This window comes from Nomascus leucogenys, chromosome 3, assembly GCF_006542625.1.
Source record: "Nomascus leucogenys isolate Asia chromosome 3, Asia_NLE_v1, whole genome shotgun sequence".
NCBI lineage: Eukaryota > Metazoa > Chordata > Mammalia > Primates > Hylobatidae > Nomascus > Nomascus leucogenys.
In genome coordinates this window covers 19916157-19936146 of record NC_044383.1, presented here as the reverse complement: position 1 = coordinate 19936146, position 19990 = coordinate 19916157, and the positions used below count along the sequence as shown (strand labels likewise).

The window sequence follows — 19990 nt, the reverse complement described above, 5'->3', positions numbered from 1 at the left end:
AGCTGTGACAACAACAACAGTATCAATATCTGCCACCACTTATCGAACACTTGGTATAAACCCAGCACGGGACAAGCCTGTGTAACTCAAGTGCATCCACAGACCAGTGTTGATTTGTAAAATGTTACCAACTAAGAACAAGATAAAGAGCTTGTGTCAGAATGTAAACCAACCACATCACCAAGCCAGTTGTTTTTGGTTCAGCTGATCTTTTTTTGAAGCAAGACTTTCTTGATGAAGGAAGCAGAGTTTGACGTACATCCTGGCTCAAGCTCCTTCTCTCACATCCAACTCCCAACAGTTTGCATTAGGCTATACAACACTTCATGTACATCAATTCATTCCATTTCATTGTCATTATTTTGCAATTACCAATTTACCAGCAACTTAACTGAGATTTTTAAAGTTTAAACAATCTGCCTGAAGTAACAATGCTAATGGATGATAGAGGTGGGATTTTATACAAGGTCTATCTGACACCAGAGCCTGTATTAACCATTAACAGACCACAACATCTTTAGAAAGTCATGGAATGTCTCTTGGCATCAATTTATCTGTAAAGTGAGAAATCTAGATTCTTACTCTTGTTACTACTACAAATAATAAGTCATCACTTAACTGAAAATCAATGCGTGGCAAGCAGTTATTAAATAGATAGGCACGGATGTGATTATCTCATTGCAAGGTGATTGCTATCATCTCCATTTTACAGGTAAGAATCCTGAGATTCAGAGAGATTAAGAACCTGCCCAGACACTCAGAGAATCTCCCAGGTATAAAAAGGCAGGATCCTGCAGTCTCTTGTACAAGTTGGGGATAGACTCACCTCGCTAGCCAGGTCCCTCTTGGTTTTGGCTGCCAGGAAGGTCAAGGAGTCAAGACGTAGCTCAAACCCTTTTGCTTTCTGGTTTTCCCAGCTGCTCTTATACAGTTTCTAAGGGGATTTAGGAGAGAAGGTGAGTGGGTTTTCATGTGAGAGGGTTCTCACGTGAGAGCATTTCTCTAGATTCTAACGACGATTCTAGGAAAGCAATACTGATTATTACATCCTTCTCTGAGAGCCACAGAAATCATGTAGTCTGAATACAGGCAGGCCTTCTTCCTGCCTTAAGGCCTCTTAACACATAGGGCTTGAATCAAAAAAAGCAGAAATTAAACTCCAGAAGCCTTAACAAATACTAGCAGTTGTCGTGGAAGTCTCAAAAACATGCCAAAGGCAGGACAACGTCACACAACACAGCGACATTTCTGAAAAGTCTATTCTCCATCTCTGTCCACACACTCCACCCTGCCAGCAGCGGCTCCAGTTGCACCTCTTTCTCTTTCCTCCTGCCTTTCCCCAGCCTCTAGTCCACCTGGGTCTTTTCCTTGTGCCTCCTGTTCTCTCTCCTGCTCCTATCTCCAAATGTCAAGATCTTTCTTCTGGAAGCCTCCTTTCCCTTTCTGCATGTGAATCAATTTAACCTCTGTTTCTCCTACTATGGATGCTTTCATGACTAACAGCTACCACTGTGCACTTGCCTCTGAGTGCTTGATGTATAGAGACTCATTGAAACCTGATGCCAACCCAGTAAGGACGGGACTAATGTTGGTATCATTTTACCAATGGGACACCCGGAAACAAAGAATTTGCCCAAGGTCACACACCTAGTAAGTGGCAACCAAGGATCAAACCCAGACCATCTGCAGCAAATGTCTGAGCTCTTACTCCCCTCTACCACGATTATGCTGTTTCAACTCTGGCACCTAGAATAACCCCTACCTCCAACCCCAGGATACATTCAGCAGCTCAAGTCCTCCACTAGCTCATTCCTGCGAAAGCTGCCCTCCTCTCCCCCTAAAACACTGATCAAGAGCCAGATCTGCTGGGTGAGCTGTTTTTACAACCAGATGTATGTAACCTCAGTTGATACAGACACTATGCCATGGCTGGTGGGCTTGGTTTACCAGGTGGCTATACACAAAGGGGAGCAGAGTTCTTGCTGCCCACTTCCTCTCTCTGTACCTCGCTGAGATTTGCAGCATTGGCTCGGGCCTGCAGGAAGAGAGGCTCGTCTTTGCTGATGGTATACTGATGGACAGACTGCTCATTTCCTGCCTTGTAGGCCACCTGTTGGGAAACAGCATTGAGTCAGGAGCAGGTGGCAAGGGCGAGGTGGGCAGGGTGGCATCCCTCATAGTGTCTCTGTATGGTTGGCACTTCTCTGATTTGCACAGAAAGTCCATTACAAAACCCACCAGATCAGACTCTGAGTGGCAGGATACAGTCAAGGAGAGACGATGAGAGAAGGAGAAGCAGTGGGGAGGAGCTGGGAGAAAAATGCGGCAGGGAGCCAATCTGAAAACCCCTCCAAGCTTTCTGTTTTCACACCTTTCCTTTGGGATGGTATCAACCTCTGCAAGCTGTTGCTATTTACAATGTCTCTGGCCATAAAAATACCCCACCAGGGGGTTCAGATTAGTACAGACTCCCCCGGTGGGAAAAATAAGAAGCATACTCTGCCTCCTGCCCCTCCATAATCAACCTTAATCCATTCACGGGTACTGACACCAGGAAAGTGAGCATGCGTGGACATCTCCTCCATGACAAACTTATCACTCTTCTCTTTCTCTCCTTGCTTCCCCTCAATCGCCAACTTGAGTTTCCTGACAGTGGCTTTCTGCTGACTCTGAGTTATGCTGTTAGTATCCTTTCTGGCAGGTATATCTTACCTGGACCTTCAGGAAGGAAAGCTAGGAAGGTCATGGACAGATTGCAGCAACTATGGTCCTGCTTGGTGTAGAGAACTAATCTGTAAATAATGTATGTGGTGTTTCTTTGTTCTGTCCCCATAAATAAGCTCATGTGGGTGTGACCTGCACACACCCCAAACGCAAATGTTTTCCTCCTCCAAGATAATTCTCTCCTGGCTCCAGAATTAGACAGTCTTTGATGAGAGACAGGAGTCAGAAGGAAAAAGGAACTAGAGAATACTGGAAGCTGAAAAGGAATAAAGTCAGCCCTGCATCTATCCCTAATAAAATCGGGGGAGATGGTGGTAGATGAAGCAAGGGGCCTGGTGTCCAGTTCCAGAAACAGCCTGGAAGCCTGAGGAAAGCCGGGTCCAGCCTTTTTAAAGGGAAGGCTCTTTGGTTTCTGGATCGTGCCTGGGCAGCACCTGCTGTTGTCCCTGGAGGTCCCCCAGGCCCATGACACAGCAGCTTGGTGGAGAAAGGGCAGCCCAGGACTCACCCCGCTCTGTAGCTCCTGGCTCTTCTTGGCATGCTCCATCTGCGAACTGTCGGTCACGCTGGTGAACTTCAGCTCATCGACCCTCTGCCGGTAGTTTTTCTGTTTCCAAAGGAAAGGGACCCCACAGCGTTAGGATTGGGTTGCCCCTACTGCCCTACACATGTGCTCACACACACACACACACACACACACACACATTCTTTCTGTGGTCCAAGCATTTCCTTGGGAGGAATGTTCTAGTTGCTCCTGCAGCTTGAACAGAACCACACAGCCCTGAGACAGCCTGCTCCAGTGCACTTGATTTAGTTGCTATTACTGAATGGGAAATGTAATTTTCCTCTTCAGTAGCCCTGTATTTCACCGTGTGCCCTGGGGAGGTATACATTTTACAAATATAGACCTGACATAGGAGGGTGAGGTGGAGGAAACTTGGACTTTACAATGATGAAGACTGAAGTCCGAATCTTGCCTGTACATCCTTCCGGCTTCATTACCTCCAGCACATCACTCAATCCAACCTGAGCTACCCTTGCTTAGAGTGTACAATGGGGACAACAGTAGAAGCTACTTCAGTCTAGCGGGGAGCAGAGGCTTCATCACCATGTTTTACGTGTGAGTCAGGTCCCTGGGACAGTGTTAGGACATAGCCATTGCCATGGGGTTATCATGATTGTCCAGGAAGCAGCAGCTTTAAGGAAGGAGCCACAGAGCCACAGACAGAAGCCTGCGGTCAGGTGGGATTCGCCTTCACAGTTTCTGATTTTCCAGATCACTGAGGTCTTGTCCTCATAGTGTCCCCATCTCACAGCCACAAATTAATTGGCAAATTTTCAATGTGCTAATTCTGTCCCTCCTCAGAGACTTCTTGTCTTTCCTGAAGATTAGCTCCTCTGGCTTTTCCACTGAAACTGCCAAAGTTGCTGGGAAAGGTGGCCGCTGAAAACGGCGTGTGGAAGCAAAAGCTTCACACGGCAGGGAGATCAGGGATGAGCTCACAGTCTGGTTCTGGCAAAACTCCCCATGCCATCAGCAAGAGAGTTATAGCAACCAACTGAACCCAACACAGTGATTGGAACACTGGAAACTCCAGATTTTCTGCCTTTAGGGGAAAAAAGTTCTAGAGAAAACATTCCAGAGAGACTTCTAATTTTCCTCCCTAGTTCCACTGTGTTGAATGGGAAAACTCCTTCACTTCACCACATAACTGGAGGGAGTCACATTGCCCTGCCACTGTTAGAAATTCCTAGTCATCCCAGACTATGCATTGGTCAAATCACAAGTACTTGCTGAGCAGCCATGAATCTACTCCGTACACAGCACAGAAGGAACATAAAAAAGGTGAAGGAGGTGATATCCTCCTGGCCTTGGAGGAGCTTAAAAATTAGTAGGTAATATAGGAAGTGACATTCCTGAATCTCGAGGACCAATTGGCTGCATTCTCTTCCCTCTGTTGTACCCCTGTCCAAGATAGATGGGGCTCTGATTGCTCCATGTGAACTTTAGTTGGTCTCCAAGAAGCTAGATAATAAAAGCACTAAAGGGTTATGCCTTTCTCTCTACCTCATTCTATATTCTAATCCTAAATATGTCTCTGTCTCAGAGGAGGGTGAGTACAGTGGAAATATAAGAGTAAATTACAAGATATGCTTTTGAGATACAATACTGTCTCATGGTCAAGAGCTGGGGCAGCAGATCAAACACACTGGGTACAGATCCCAGCTCTTCTACTTACTTAAAGTGTAACTTCAACCTCAATTTCTTCATCTGTAAAATGGGAATATTAATAGGATAATCATACCATCTAATCACATAGGACTGTGGTGATCTGTACATGACAGTATGTATATAATACGCCCAAAGTGGTGATTCAATAATGATTATCAGCCCATAAATGGCAGCTATTATTATCACCATTATTATCATTTGCAAGAGATACGCCGACTCAGCCTTCTTGGCCCTGAAACAAGAATCCCCTTTGAAGATTCCAAACAAAGTTCCTGAAATAGTGACACTTCCAAATGAAATGTCCTTCAAACGTCCTCCTCTGCCTGCTGCCAGAGCCAGCTTTCCATGGTGTAAAGAGGGCAAAGGCTTACAGCTGCAGGGACCTGGGGGAGTATCTGATCCAACCTCTTCATTTTTATTTTATTTTATTTTATTTTTTTTGAGACGGAGTATCGATCTGTTGCCCAGGCTGGAGTGCAGTGGCACGATCTCGGTTCACTGCAACCTCTGCCTCCCAGGTTCAAGCAATTCTCCTGCCTCAGCCTCTTGAGTAGCTGGGATTACAGGCAAGTGCCACCACGCCTGGCAAATTTTTTTGTGCTTTTAGTAGAGATGGGGTTTCACCGTGTTAGCCAGGATGGTCTCGATCTCCTGACCTCGTGATCTGCCCACCTAGGCCTCTTAAAGTACTGGGATTCAGGCCAACCTCTTCATTTTTATATGAGGGAAAACAGGATCAGGAAGGTTAAGTGACTTGCCTGAAATCTGTGGTGAATTTAAGGCATAGGCATAATGAAAACGGTATCCTCCAGATACTGGACTTTCTGATTCAAAAGGAATCACATGCTGCTCACCTAAGACGTGCTGTTTTCCCAGGTGCTATATGTTACGCCTTTCTAAACCAAATTATTCTTTGGATGTAACTGCTACTTAAAGTAAATCAGTAGGCTTCTTTAATGACACCATCTCAGGAAGTTTAAGCATGTGGAAAGTTAGCTGAGAATGTGCTACAGGTGTGAAATGAAGTACTCCCACTTTGAATCACACCCAAAATAAATCTGGGGGTAGAGAAAGGGAATTAGAGGCAAAGATCACCCTGCATGAGTCAGGGGCTGAGGACTACTGGAGGCCAGAGGCCCAAGCGCAGGTTACCTCGCTGACCAGCTGTCCAGCCTTCTTGGCTTGTTCCAAGTTGAGACTCCCCTCTGCCAGCCACCCGACTCCCTTCATCCATGCCAGGTCGGCCTTGTACTGCAGCTACAAGAGAAAAACCACAAAGCTCTCATTGGGCACATGGACAGAGACAGGACAAAGTTGATGGGAGAGTTAGGAAGATCTTGATCCTGCATTTGCCTTCCTAGAAGAACTGCTCCCTGCTCCTTTATGGTCAGGCAGATCTCCACTTGGGAGGTACCTGGGCCCACCTTGTAACTAGAGTAGCATGCTCTACCTTACTGCTGAGACACCACAACCTTAGCAAAAAGAAGGTTTCTCATATATGTTGACCAAGGGCCTTTTTTTGCCAACCTGCTAAATTTCCAAGATTTATTTACCATTTTCAACATTTTCTTCTCCTTGGCTCATCCCCATCACCAACACATCTTGACTTTAGCATTAGCTGTGAGCCCTCCAGTCTCCATTGTGTCAACTATATATCTACCTCCCCATCTGCCCTTTCTGGCCACAGTACATTTCCTGCAGTTCTTCCTAGTCTTCCAAGTTATGTAATGGACTCATGCACAGGTTTGAAATCACTCTGAAAGCATGTCCAACTGCAAGAGATGCACGAAGAGAACTGGCAATGTGCAGGCTCACCTCGCTCTGAAGCCCATAGGCCTTCTTGGCCCACTGAGTCTTCATATCTTCAGGCAGCACAGTGTATTCATGCAGTTTCTTCCTGTAGTCCAGGTCACTGGCGAGAGCTTGGGCCTTCTTAGCATGCCTGATGTTTACCATATCCATGGGCAGGTGAAACTGGGTCTTACTCTCTTCAAAGCCTTTCTTATATTCAACCTTGAATATACCAAAACAAGGCCCGTTTTGTTAGTTGCAGCCCACCATTTGCAGGAGTGATGTGAAAATGCAGGAAAGATTTCCAGGCTTTCGGGAGCAGGAGAATCGGCACTCTGGGCACTGCCACCCTTCTGTCAGAAATGCCCAAGTCCTGGCTCTGAAAGGCAGCATCATGAGGGAGCTGAGGTTCCACCCTACTTTGTTTCTGGGAGGACTGTCTCTTGCCAATGCTAAACCTTTTTACCAGGCTTCTCCAGGAGAAAACTCTATTCCTAATTCTCATAGATGCTTTAAGAGATAGAATAAAGAAGCTTGGGCTGCAGAGCCAGACAAGCCTGAGTTCAAACCTGATCTTCCCTCTAACAGCAGGGTGACCTCTGGAAAGTTATGTCACCTTTCTAAGGACTTGTTTCCCTCTGGGAGACTGTTGTGATAAGTAAATGAATAATAGCTGAAACATGCTTAGTACAGGGACTGTCACATAGCAAACACTTCATAAATATTAGCATGACAATAACAATGGTGGTTCGGTGGTGATGATGATGGTAGTGATAGTGGTGGTGGTGATGATAGTGATGATGGTGATGATGGCAGCGATGATGGTGATTGACGATGGTGGTGATGACAATGGTGATGGTAATTATGGTGTGGTGGCGAGGACAATGGTGATGCTGAAGGTGATAGTGATAGTGGTGACGATGGTGGTGATGATGGGGGAAGATAGTGTGCTATAGTAGAAGGAGTGTGATGCCAGATAATAAGAGTTCTAGGCTCTAATTTGCTACCCCTCTACCACTACTGCTGACTACCATATTGCTTTGGGAAAGACCCAATCTTTTTGACCCCCAGCTGCTCCAACTGCAAATATGAAACACCAATGTGTTCTGTCTAAACTGAAGCCAAATTCTCAATGCCCCTTTATGCTTCATGACTATGCACTTCACTCGGCTTGTTCTGTAGACACAGCCAAAATGGCAACCCAGATGCCAGCTCTCTTATTCTATTAAAGTTATGGCTCTTTAATGACTTATTGGATAATTACATACAACTGTACCATCACAGCAGCATAAGTTGGCCTCACAGCTTGGAGCAGGCAATCTTTTGTGTCTTTTTCCCTATTCAGCATCAGCAGGGAAGACTTGATTAGAAACCAGGTCTGTCTCTTCTAGCAGAACTCTCCTTCCCCAAAGCCTCTTGGTAAGTGACATTTACCAAGGTTCCTCTCCAGCTATTACAGTTGTTTAGAAGCATCATTATTCTGATTGGCTGGAGCCTGGGAGGCCCCAGCTTGCTAAATATTTGAATACCATAAGTGTTGTAACCACAGGACCAGGACAGTGCCACAATAAGCAGGACACTTTTGCTCCATGAGGAAGAAACTTACTACGTGCTGTTCATTCTTATAGCCCCAGGGTCTCGTACAGTGTTTTGCCCATAGTAGTCACTTGGCAAACATTTGTGACATGAATAAATGCAATTGAACACCTTTGTACCTTGATCAGCAGATGCTGTCACCCTTAGGGCCACACTCCTCATCTATTTAAAAAAAAAAAGTATGCTTTGGCAAAATAAATAAACCAAACAAACTTCTTACGCAAGCCAGGAAAGAAAGGAGTTGCAGGTAGAAATCAATAAAAAGGTTACAGCCCCAGGTGAAGTAGGCCCAGGAAAAACTTTTAAAATAACACAACTGTAAGTGAGAGGTTGGGGGTTAGAAAAGAGTTTACCTCACTGCTCATCTTAGCAATCTGCAGGGAGTGCAGAAGCCTAGAGTCGGCTGTTCCCATGGCTTTGCCTTTTGTCTTTTCATATTCTTCTTTATATTTAATCTTGAGAGAAAGAAGAAGGTCTACTGTGAGTGAGAGAGAAACTTTGCCGTCTAAGGGGCCCTGGTTTTAACAAGTGCAAGGGGAGAAATTCTGAAAAAAACACCTCCCAGTCTTCCACAAATCCAGAAGAAGATTAAAGTATTGCGATGTTTACAATGTTAAGAGTCATTATTTTTTTCGGCAGGACCACTGACATTTTATTGGAACAATTTCTTATGCATTCCTGAGTTAATGAGAGGAAACCTACATTGCTAGCAAGCTCCCCAGAGGCTTTGGCGGCCAGCAGAGACATGGCATCCAGCTTCATCTCAAATCCTTTCCCCTTTGTCTTCTCCCAGCCTTCTTTATACTTAACCTGACAAACAAAACCACAAGTGAATAGGAGTTGCTACCCATATTCCTGCCAAACATCAAAGATTTTTTTTAAAGCAAAGTTGGATTTTTCCTCTATTTACAGACCAGAGTCTCGGCTGTCGTTATCAAAATGATAACAGTAATTATTAACACAGTTAATGGATTCCTTTGCTGTAGAGCCGTGCAGGCCAGTGGTAATGGAATAGGACAAAGAGAAGCCCCATGTGTTGCTCCTTGCACTGTTGTTTTCTGATCATGTGACCTTGGCCAATAACCTCTTGGTGCCTCAATCTCCTATTTGCAAAGAGAGTATCATATTCTCTTTCTCAGGATTGCTGTGAGAATAAATTGGATAGAATCTATGTAAAGAGATCTTAAACTGGTGAAGTGTAACATAAATGTGGGGTATTGTCATTGCCCTGGCAATAACAACTACTGTTTATTGGCCTTTTCCTAAATGATTTCTACTCGTTAACCACAAATCTTCACATTAGGCCTGTGAGGCTCAGAGAAATTAAAGAGCTCACCTACAGTTACATAAATTTTAAAAATGGCAATGCCAACATCTGAACCTAGGTCTCTCTGACACCAAAGCCTATGCCACCAATTGTGCCCCTACAATACCTCCTGGGACTTACGATAATTCCACATATGCAGTGCCTGCCCCAGGATAGAACAGGCATTTAAACAATGTTAGCTCCTTTTATTTTCTTCTCCTGCCCCAAAAACTTCCATCTAGAGTTAGAAGCCAAGTCATAGGCCACTTGTGACTCCAGGGAGAATCTGATGATGCAGACTGATCTTCTTAAAACTTAAATTTCCTCCACAGAGCAAATCACCAGTTCACCAGGGTGATGAGGATGAGGATGTAGGGGTGTATGTGTGTGCGTGTTCACACATAGATTGTACACATGCTCATATAATGGGAACAAATGGCCATGACCAATTTATCACTAGTAAACTACCACATGCCATGCATGACATAGCAAAATTCAAAGTTACAACTTGATGGATGCCTCTGATGAGCCTTTCTCTCAGGGACAGACACTTCCCACTTGCTGGACCATCCTAGTATCTTCATTTTCACATCACTCCATAACCCCCTCTACCTTCTCCCCACATCACTCTCTTACCTCACTGAAGAGTTTGGCATTGGTTTTGGCCTTCACCAGCTGAGGAACATCCTGGGGCAATGTGTAATTCAACTTATTTTTCTCATAGTCAGCACGGTAATTCACCTGTTGGATTTAAAATAAATCTGTAGGGTTTTTATATGGGCAGAAAGAGAACTTTAGGGACCCATAGCTTTTTCCCCCTTAGACCCATAGCTGAGAAGAAGTTTCCAGAAAAGGCATTTTACAAGGCAGCCTGTACTTTTTGTGAATGTTTTAAATTAATGAACTGAAGGTGTCAAACGAAAAGTAAAGAAACTCAAAGGCGCACTCGAAGTTGTGAGTTTGCAAAAGAGTTCCCTATGACTGCTTCACCAACTCCACTTACACGCACTTGAGAATATTGAACTTTTTAAAAAACATTTGCTGCAGTGCTGAATATCTTGTTATAGGCAGGGTAATTATTAAATGCCTGCCCACAATGACAAAAAGCCATCTTAAATCACACACACAAAAGAGAGCCAATCAGACATGTGACTCCTGTTGGATGAATACAGCATCATCCGAGAAGCAGTCTTGACCAGAAATTAAACTTGAACTTTGGATGATTGGTGATACTAAGAATTATTGTTAGATTTTTTATGTGATATGCTAAAATTGTATAAATATGTTTTTTCTTTTTTACCTTTTTGAGATTCATACTGAAATATTTACAGATTACATTATACAATACTTGAAATTGGCTTCAAAATAATATGGAAGAGAAGAATTGGACAGGCATATAGATGAAGCAGGGTGGCCATGAGTTGATGGCTGTTGAAGATGGGTGACAGGTACATGGGGATTCATTATGCTATGCTCTCTACTTTCGCATGCATTCAAAATTTTCCATAATAAAAAGTTTAAAAGAAGTGGGGGTCATTTTCTGGCTATAATAAGACATGTGTCACCATTTATGAAAGTCAAATCCTTGGAGGTCAGATGTCCAGAGGCCTCAAAGCAGCAATTCCAAGACCCCACATCCAGCTGGGCAGGGGATGGTTACTTACATGACTCAGCTGCTGGGCATTGATTTTGGCTTGAACGATCTGTGGAGTGTCAGTCACCGAGCTGTATTTCAACTTGTCGATGCTCTGCCTATAATTGGCCTAGGTAAAAACAGGCACAAAAAGATGTCATTTGCTCTTGTCTCAAAGATTTGCTTAGCTCCCTTTACCAAGCCCAATAAAGTGGCAATTCTCACATGACTACATAGAAAAAGAGTCCAATATTCCAACTGGATACTGACAGACACTCCAAGCCCACAGATAGAAAAACAGTACCTTGGAGAGTGAGACACCTAACAGGCAACTCATAAAAGAGGTGAACTAACTGGCCAGTGAACATAGAGAAAGATGCTCAGCCACACTATTAATGAGAGAAAGGCATACCAAAACCACAAAATACCCCTCCACACCACCTGAAGAGCCAAAGTTAAAACTGCTGGTAACACAAAGTGTTGGCAAAGGATGAGGACTTATGAAAACTCTCACAACAGTGCTAGCAGAAGTGCAGATTGGTACAACCACTTTGGAAAACAGTATGGCATTTGGGCACATACACATATCCTATGTCCCAACAATTCTGTGCCTAGGGCTCATTCCCAATGAAAATATATGCCGGAGGTCATTTTATAAATAATTCAAGCCGTATATCCACACATAGTATACTTTCCTCTATACATCTAATACTTCACCAAAAAAGAGGTGTTAAAAAAGTAAAATGAAAGAGAAACAAAAAGTCCAACCAAGTTAAACATGCATCTTCAAGTGGGAGGCAATGGAGCATCAGCAAGTCCTTGTAGGTGGCCCTAACATGTCCCCACCCTGTACACCAGCCCCTGCCTGGCCCTCACCTCCACCTTGCCAGAGTCCCCAAGGAAATTGCCGTAAGCATAGCTCTTTCATAGGAGATGCAGGTTGAAAGGAGGAGGAGGCAGAATCCCCAGTGCAGCTGGATGCATTGACTGCCTGGTTCCCACCTCAAGACATCAAGGACTAGTGAATTTTCCCCCTTGAAAATGCAAATTGCCCTTTCAAGTATTAAGAATTATTAGCCATTTGCACACAAGAATATATGCATCCAATCATCTTATTTTTCTCCAAACACACCTGACCGAGATCCACTGCAGAGGGAATGGGAACTTGGGCAGAGAAGTAAAGGAACAGGTTTGAGGCTGGATAGTAGGCGATAAGGGGTGAGCCACTAAGGTGAGCTGAGTGAGAGCCCCAGAAACCTATGCAGGTAGAAGTAGAGCTAGGATAAAGAAAAGAGGGAGAGGCTGTGGATAGCAGATAACCTCTTTCACAATTTATTTTGATTTATTTATTATTTTGAGACAGAGTCTCGCTATGTCACCTAGGTGGGAGTGTAGTGGCATGATCTCAGCTCACTGCAACCTCCTCCTCCTGGGTTCAGGTGATTCTCGTGCCTCAGCCTCCCTGGTAGCTGGAACTACAGGTGTGCGCCACTATGCCTGGCTAATTTTTGTATTTTTAATAGAGACAGGGTTTCCCCATGTTGGCTAGGCTGGTCTGGAACCCTTGGCCTCAAGGGATCCTCCCGCCTCAGCCTCCCAAAGTGCTGAGATTACAGGCGTAAGCCACCACACCTGGCCCTCTTTTAGAATTTAACCAAGGTTATCTGAAATCCAGGTGAAAGAGGAAGAAGGAAACTCATCCCTAACCGTGCTCTCCTTCCCTTATGTTCACCTGGGTCCTTTCATTCACGCACTTGCCCATCCATTTATTTCTTCAACAAACTGTCGTGGGGTTCCTACTCTGCAGAGTGAGCAAACTCAGACATTCCCTGCCCACATAGATATCTCAGATGGGTCCTCACTCCCAGGATCCCAAACGGACCCAGTGCCTCTGGACATCTGAATCTCTGTGCCCATCGGCTCCAGATTGGGCCTGTTTGCCAGCTGAGCTCCCTGGCTTGGCTCAAAGTGACAGGATCACCATTGAACACCTCATACACAGCCTTCATGTCTCTCTTTTCTTGCCCAAGGCCAAGGGCCCCACCCAGAATCCCATACAGTGTGGCAACTTCTTCAGGCCTGGGTTTTGCCTAAGAACAACACCCCTTTTCTGCGTCACCACTATCTACTGCTATCTCTGCCTGGACCTCACCTATGGCCTTGGCCATCCTCCTCTGGCAGCTGGCTCTGCTCTCCCCAGGGGCCCACACCTTGGCCACTCTTGTACTGTTCTATCATTTCCTGTCTGTCTAGACTACAGCCTGATGTCTTTGCTCTTCTGTCTTCCTCCTGTCTGCTGCTACTTCCTATGGCCACCTCCCTGAGATGACAGCCCACCTCAGGGAGTCTTTGCAGCCCAAAAGTCACAAATGTCTCTGGGAGCCAGATAGACCACTAGCTGGGTACAAGCCCAATGCTTGGCCTTACCGTTGGGGAAGTAAGGAGTTGAGAGGACTATGGCAAAGGGAGGCAGCTGCTGCCCAGCTCTAGGAGATGGTTGTCATGCAACCAATAGGGTGTACAGAAGCCAGATTTTCCAGTTATTCCAAAGAAACCAGAAATCCATATTATGATGCAAAATCTTGCAATTTTTAAATGCTAACAAATAATTCAATATTTTTAAAACCAGTGACCTGGGACAGGGGCAGTGGCTCATGCCTGTAATCCCAGCACTTTGGGAGGCCGAGGCAAGAGGATCACGAGGTAGGGAGTTCAAGACCAGCCTCACCAACATGGTGAAACCCTGTCTCTACTAAAAATACAAAAATTAGACAGGTGTGGTGGCTCGCGCCTGTAACCCGAGCTACTCAGGAGGCTGAGGCAGGAGAATCACTTGAACCTGGAAGGTGGAGGTTGCAGTGAGCCAAGATCATGCCACTGCACTCCAGCCTGGGTGACAGAGGAAGACTTCATCTCAAAAATAAAATAAAAATAATAAAAAAAAATCCAGTGACCCAAGAGAACTAGGTCTAATAGCCACTTTGGGCCCACTGGCTACTAACTTGTATACTGCATGACTTCCCTGAGTCTGGGTCTTGTACTCATTTCATTTTTGCCTGTCCTAACACCAGCTCATCATAATTATGACTAACACATGATACTTACTATGCACCCAGCACCATTCCAAGTACATCACACATGTTAACTCATTTAATCCTTCCCACCACCCTATGGTTATGCACTGTTATTATCCCTACCTTACAATGTGGAAACTGAGGCACAGAGACCGAAAGTGGCTGGCTCCAGGTCATCCAGGCAGTAAGTATCAGAGCTATGATTCAAATCCCAGGAGTCTGCCTCGCAAGGTGGCTCTATACCTGTACTCTATAAACCTGGTTTGCCAAAGCTAGTGTGCTTAGAGCTATTACTTGTTATTTTACAGATGGGCAAGGGGTTCCCCTTAGCCAGAGTTAGCATTTTTTAGACAGGGAAATGCATTCCAGAAACAAACAAATGACTTACAAGTGAACTTCTAGAACAGGACCTAGAAATAACGAAGTGCTCCTGACAATGGGCCATGGAGTGCTTTGTTGGATTTGGAGATTAAAAAACATCATTAGGCTTGGCACGGTGGCTCACACCTGTAATCCCAGCACTTTGGGAGGCCGAGGCAGGTGGATCACCTGAGGTCAGGAGTTTGAGACCAGCCTGACCAACATGGAGAAACCCCGTCTTTACTAAAAATACAAAATTAGCCGGGCGTGGCGGCGCATGCCTATAATCCCAGCTACTCGGGAGGCTGAGGCAGGAGAATTGAGGTTGCCGTGAGCCGAGATCGCACCATTGCACTCCAGCTTGGGCAACAAGAGTGAAACTCCATCTCCAAAAAAAAAAAAATCATTTTGTGCTTTTTAGTTAATGATTCAAGGAGAAAAGTTTTTGCATGTTCTGAGTTTTGGACATGGGGTGTGTAGAGAAAATTAGGAAATATAAAGTCATTTCAATGTCAACTATTAATTAGATTAGAGTGCAGTGACTTCCTAATGCATTAATTCAGAAGGCAAAATTATCATCTCATAATAGAGTCTATTAGAATTTAGAATTATGCATGATAAAATGTCACAAGAACTATATTTTTAAATGGCTATTCCTTCCTGATAATTCTGCATTAAGTATATTACTGAGCACAATTACTTTACTCTGTGGGACACAATTAAAATCTCCATGATTAATCACATCTTTGCAACATCACAAATGCTTGGCCATTGCTTCAGTCTACATTTTGAAGGGTTTTTTTTTCCTTTTGCTAAAGATAGAGTCTCATTTTAATTCTATTAGTGTTTATAAACTCTATCTAAAGGGAATGCTCTCAAATTAAGAACCCATGCTTGCTTATTTAATTTCATAGCTATTTCACCACCTTTAAGATTACCAGACAGAGAGACCACAATTGTTCTTGTAAATGGATTCCCCAAGCTTCCTGATTACTAAAATCCCTACATTATGGGTGATAAACTCAAATTCATATCAGAACCAGGAAGGTAAGCTAAAGGAGGCACAGCAACAGAGAGCAGCCACCACCTAGTCCCAGCCAATTGCTGCCTTGCAGGAACTAGGGCAGAATGTCTCAGAGTTTTCAAGAAAAGGTGAGCATATTAGTTTTTGTCTAAAATCAGAACTTCCACATGTTGGTTCAATTAAAACAACAACAACAGCAACAAAACCCACTGTGTAGCCAAACAAAGCACTTCCATAGCGTGAATGTGGCTCATGGGCTGCCAGTTTAGAACCCACCTCTAAACTCAATTAATATTTCTAATTCAGTCTGGTTTAAGTCTGTATCAGACTTCCCTGGGTGGGCTTCCAGGTGCCTGGTTTGACTCAGAGTCTTATCTAGATAAATGTAGTAGCAAGTCATGTCATAATGGGAGTATATCTTGCATTCTTTGTGCTACTTATTAGGCATGATTTCTAGAATCCTACTGCAAAAGCACATATTCAAATTTTAATAAGGTGCCCTTGATCTGCAAGTTTCCCAGGTAATGTATATAGCCAAAAAAAAAAAAAATGTAGCTTTGGTAGTGGTCAAGTTTAACTTTGTGAAATGAGTAAGTCAAGTCAATCCAACCAAACTTTCTGAGAAAAAGAGAAGCAAAGTTTAGGCCCCTGATAAATTCCTCTGCTTCCTACCTCCTGTTTTATTACACATTTGGAAAGCCCCTTTCATTCAATAAATATCATTTGCCAATGATTGTCCTTTCATGTGTGGGCACTGGGTTGGACACTGAAGATACCCAACTGGATCCTACTGCCCCAACTCTGAGCGAGAGAGAGAGAGATTCAAAGACTTATCTACCAGTAGCAAAACCTCAATCAATTTCTAAAGTTGTACTGATCCCAAAGGAAAGTAAAGGAAAGTAGCACTTGACATTCATAAATATATGTTGAATTATTTGTTAAATTATTGATCGACTGGAGATAACCTTCACTGGCAACCACAATACAACCTACTTCTGAGCCACCTTAAGTAGTTTTTAAGCTAGTAGGTGACTTTTATCTTTTTCTTTGTACTTTTCCGTATTTTCTAAATTTTCTATAATAAACATGTAGTAAAATTCTTGCAATCAGGAAACAAGAAATTTAATTGATTGTACACATTTTGCTTGGAACAAGCCAAACCATAAATAAAATCGCTGCTGTAATAATTAAGGGACACATATACTTTTCCATGTGCTCCTGAGAAAAAATGGAGTCAATATTACCACTTCCTCTCAACTTGTACGTAGACATTTTATTTTACTTCCTTCAACTCAACATACCACGTAACAAACCTTTTTTTAAAGAAAGAAAATAAGTCATCCTTGCTAAGGAACAAGCATTTGAAATGTGCCCAGCAGACAAAGCTCACTGAATTCTAAGAGGAAAAACTGAACCTCAGGTTATTTTTAAGACAAAACTAGAGTTGTCCCTAGTTCACATTGAAAACCTAAGGGTGTGCAAACATGCATAAATGAACTTCCTAGTGGAAAATGGAAAAGGATTTCCCTTTCCTCAATCCCTTCAACCTCCTATGAACTGTTGTATCATGTTTCTTTCCATCTTGATACCTACAAATCACTCCTCAGGAAGGAAGTGACAAGTGATGAGGCAGAAAGAGCTGTTGGAAAAGAACTTACATCTTTCAAGGGCACCAGTTTCATTGTTGTTTGATAGGAAGGCGTGAGAGTGGCTGGGTAGTTGTAGTCGACAATATCATGTTTATAATCAGCTTTGTAGGCAACCTAAAACACGAAGAAAAGAAGAAGAATGGAGAAATCAGTTTCTACTTTCTTTTGGCTTTGTTTGAATGCCATAAGAAATATTTTTAAATATCCAGAAACAAATGAATTCAGTTTCATCACCTTCAAGGAAAATTAAATTATGTTCACACTTTTGTCTTTAATGAATCTGAATTCCTCTTAATTAGTCCAAAATTAGTTAACTTCCATCTGTAGCACATTTACTTTATATTTCTTATTAATTATGAAGCTGCTTGTCATTTTTGTTGAAAAGAAGCATTTGCACATGGATAGGCAATGGAAGAGCTCCTTGGCTAACCCCAAGAAAATAGATGGAAAGGTCAAGAGTCTTCAGAGTACTTAATTATTTTTCTAAAGATCAAATCGACATTCTTAAGCAGAGAAAATCCGACATTTGTATGTTTTAATAATGAAATCAGTTTCCTTTAAGTGTCCTTTACCTTCAAGATTTACAATCTGGCATTTGTAAATCTATAAACTGGATTGACAAAGCCAAAGAGAGATTAATAGACTATATGCTACAGGGGAAAACAAGGACCTGATCTACTCTGTTATCCCACTACCCTGACCATTGCCAGGCCACAGTAGGTTTTCAATGAATACAATGATCAAAAAAATGAATGAAGGAACAAACCAGCTTACCAACCAACCAACTCCAAATAAATCACAAAAGCTTTGGAACCCTGGGGAATTTGGAATAAGAATCATAATTATTCATTTCTCTTTCTCTCTCAGAAATTGAAAGTGTTAACCACACTGGATTCATTATAATAGACTGAAGTACTCTTCAAATTAGAGAAAGCTAAGATAAACAACTTGAAGCCTTTGAAAATTTTCAGGGATTTTGCCTAGCCTTGGTTGTATCTGCTAACATTTAGAAACTCTTTTGGGTCAGTCATTACACAGTCTTTAAAATAGAAGACAGATTTTTTTTTTTTAAGAGGAATTTAAAAAGAATTGGCTGAATTCTTCATGCCCCACCCCACTTCATCCCGACAGGCCCTGGCATAAAAGGACTCACGTTGCTTGCCAGGCTGCCAACTTTCATAGCATGCAGAGTGCGTCTGTCCATACAAACTCCTTCATAGTGGCCTCTCATGTGGTTCTGGTAGTTTTCTTTGTATTTATTCTACATGGAAACACAAAGTTTTCAACCAAAGCATTCCCTTCACAAGTAGTTGAAGATAAACTACTCATCTTAATGCGTTAAATCCAAAGCATAAATGATTAAATATAACCCATTTAAATAGTCAATGTATCGTGGAATAAAAAATAAGGCAAACTTTTTTTTAATAACGTAAATTTCAACCCAGCACAAGAAGTTGGAGTAAGACAGAAAAACAAGGAAACATGGGATCAGATGAGCATAGACAGCACAAAACGGACTTGACTTTCTGTGTTCATTTTTACATTTTTAGTTTTAAATTTACCAGATTTTTCCAATGTGAAAATTTACCATGAGACGGTGGCAGGCACTGACTATGCGGGCGTCACATGCAAAGCCCCATGCTGAGGCTGGTACAAATCACTGCATGCCATTACCTCCATTTCTAAATATATGAAGGACAAAACCTGAGCTTTGCCAAATTCTGTGATGTAAAAATTGGTCACTAGTGCAACTATGTGAAATAATAATGTTATGTGCCAAATGCCACTTATCAAATAAAGAGAAGACCAAAACAGGATGACAAGAGGTCATAAATAAGAAATTTGGGGTATCAAAATCACCTAACCTGGGAGGCCATTGCATTTCTAGGTACTGCTAGTATTTAGACAGAATACTACTTATGACTATATATCAGACATGATTCTACTTATCTGAGTTAATCTCTATGAGGAGGAAGGAACTATTATCATCGCCATTTTAGAGTTGGGCAGAGTGGCTCAGGGAGCTTAAACAACTGCCCAAAATTGGCCACTTTGCTATTAATAACTGTGAAATCAGGTATGTTGGATTTAAACCACTACATTTATGCAAAATAAATTCCTCACTGCGCCTTACACAGTCCCTTGCAATTTTAAATTCTACTATTATGTGCAACTAAGCAAAAGTAAAGCACACTATCTAGTATAGGTCTTTGACGTCCATGAGGATACATCTTCAGACCTGCTCTGAGACTCTCCAAATTTGCGAATGCCCCTCTAGTACATATTTGCTCATCTGTAAGATAGGGAAATAACATCTGGCTCTCCAGGTGACTCTGAGGGTGAAATGAGGTCATATTAACTCAGAAGCACAAAGTCACATTGAGAGGGGATGTCACATGCTCAGCCAGGCCCCCTCACCAGCATTCATCACTAGGAGCCGGGCACTGTGCTGCACACAAGGGAAGCAAGGGGACAGAGAGGACAGGTCCTGCCCAGAGGACTCACGGTCAAGATCGGGGATGTGACAGAATTGAACACTATGATGACAAATCCCAGCAGGCAACCTTAACCAAAACCCAGGCATTTATGCCTAAAAGGCC

General features: G+C 43.0%; 1 protein-coding gene across 4 annotated transcripts in view; it reads right to left on the bottom strand.

Moving 5' to 3' along the window:
* The window catches only part of NRAP (nebulin related anchoring protein), a 74758-nt gene that overhangs the window by 33720 nt on the left and 21048 nt on the right, over positions 1-19990 (bottom strand). For 3 of the 4 annotated variants that reach the window (XM_012505822.2, XM_003255479.4, XM_003255480.4), the window contains 11 exons: positions 18544-18651; positions 17400-17504; positions 11315-11413; positions 10287-10391; positions 9047-9154; positions 8698-8799; positions 6773-6970; positions 6110-6214; positions 3233-3331; positions 2006-2110; positions 827-934 (listed from right to left, as the gene is read on the bottom strand). In XM_012505822.2, coding sequence (XP_012361276.2) covers positions 827-934; positions 2006-2110; positions 3233-3331; positions 6110-6214; positions 6773-6970; positions 8698-8799; positions 9047-9154; positions 10287-10391; positions 11315-11413; positions 17400-17504; positions 18544-18651 — 1242 coding nt within the window. The remainder of the gene's footprint in view (positions 1-826; positions 935-2005; positions 2111-3232; positions 3332-6109; positions 6215-6772; positions 6971-8697; positions 8800-9046; positions 9155-10286; positions 10392-11314; positions 11414-17399; positions 17505-18543; positions 18652-19990) is intronic. The other variant, XM_030806881.1, reaches the window with a different exon arrangement.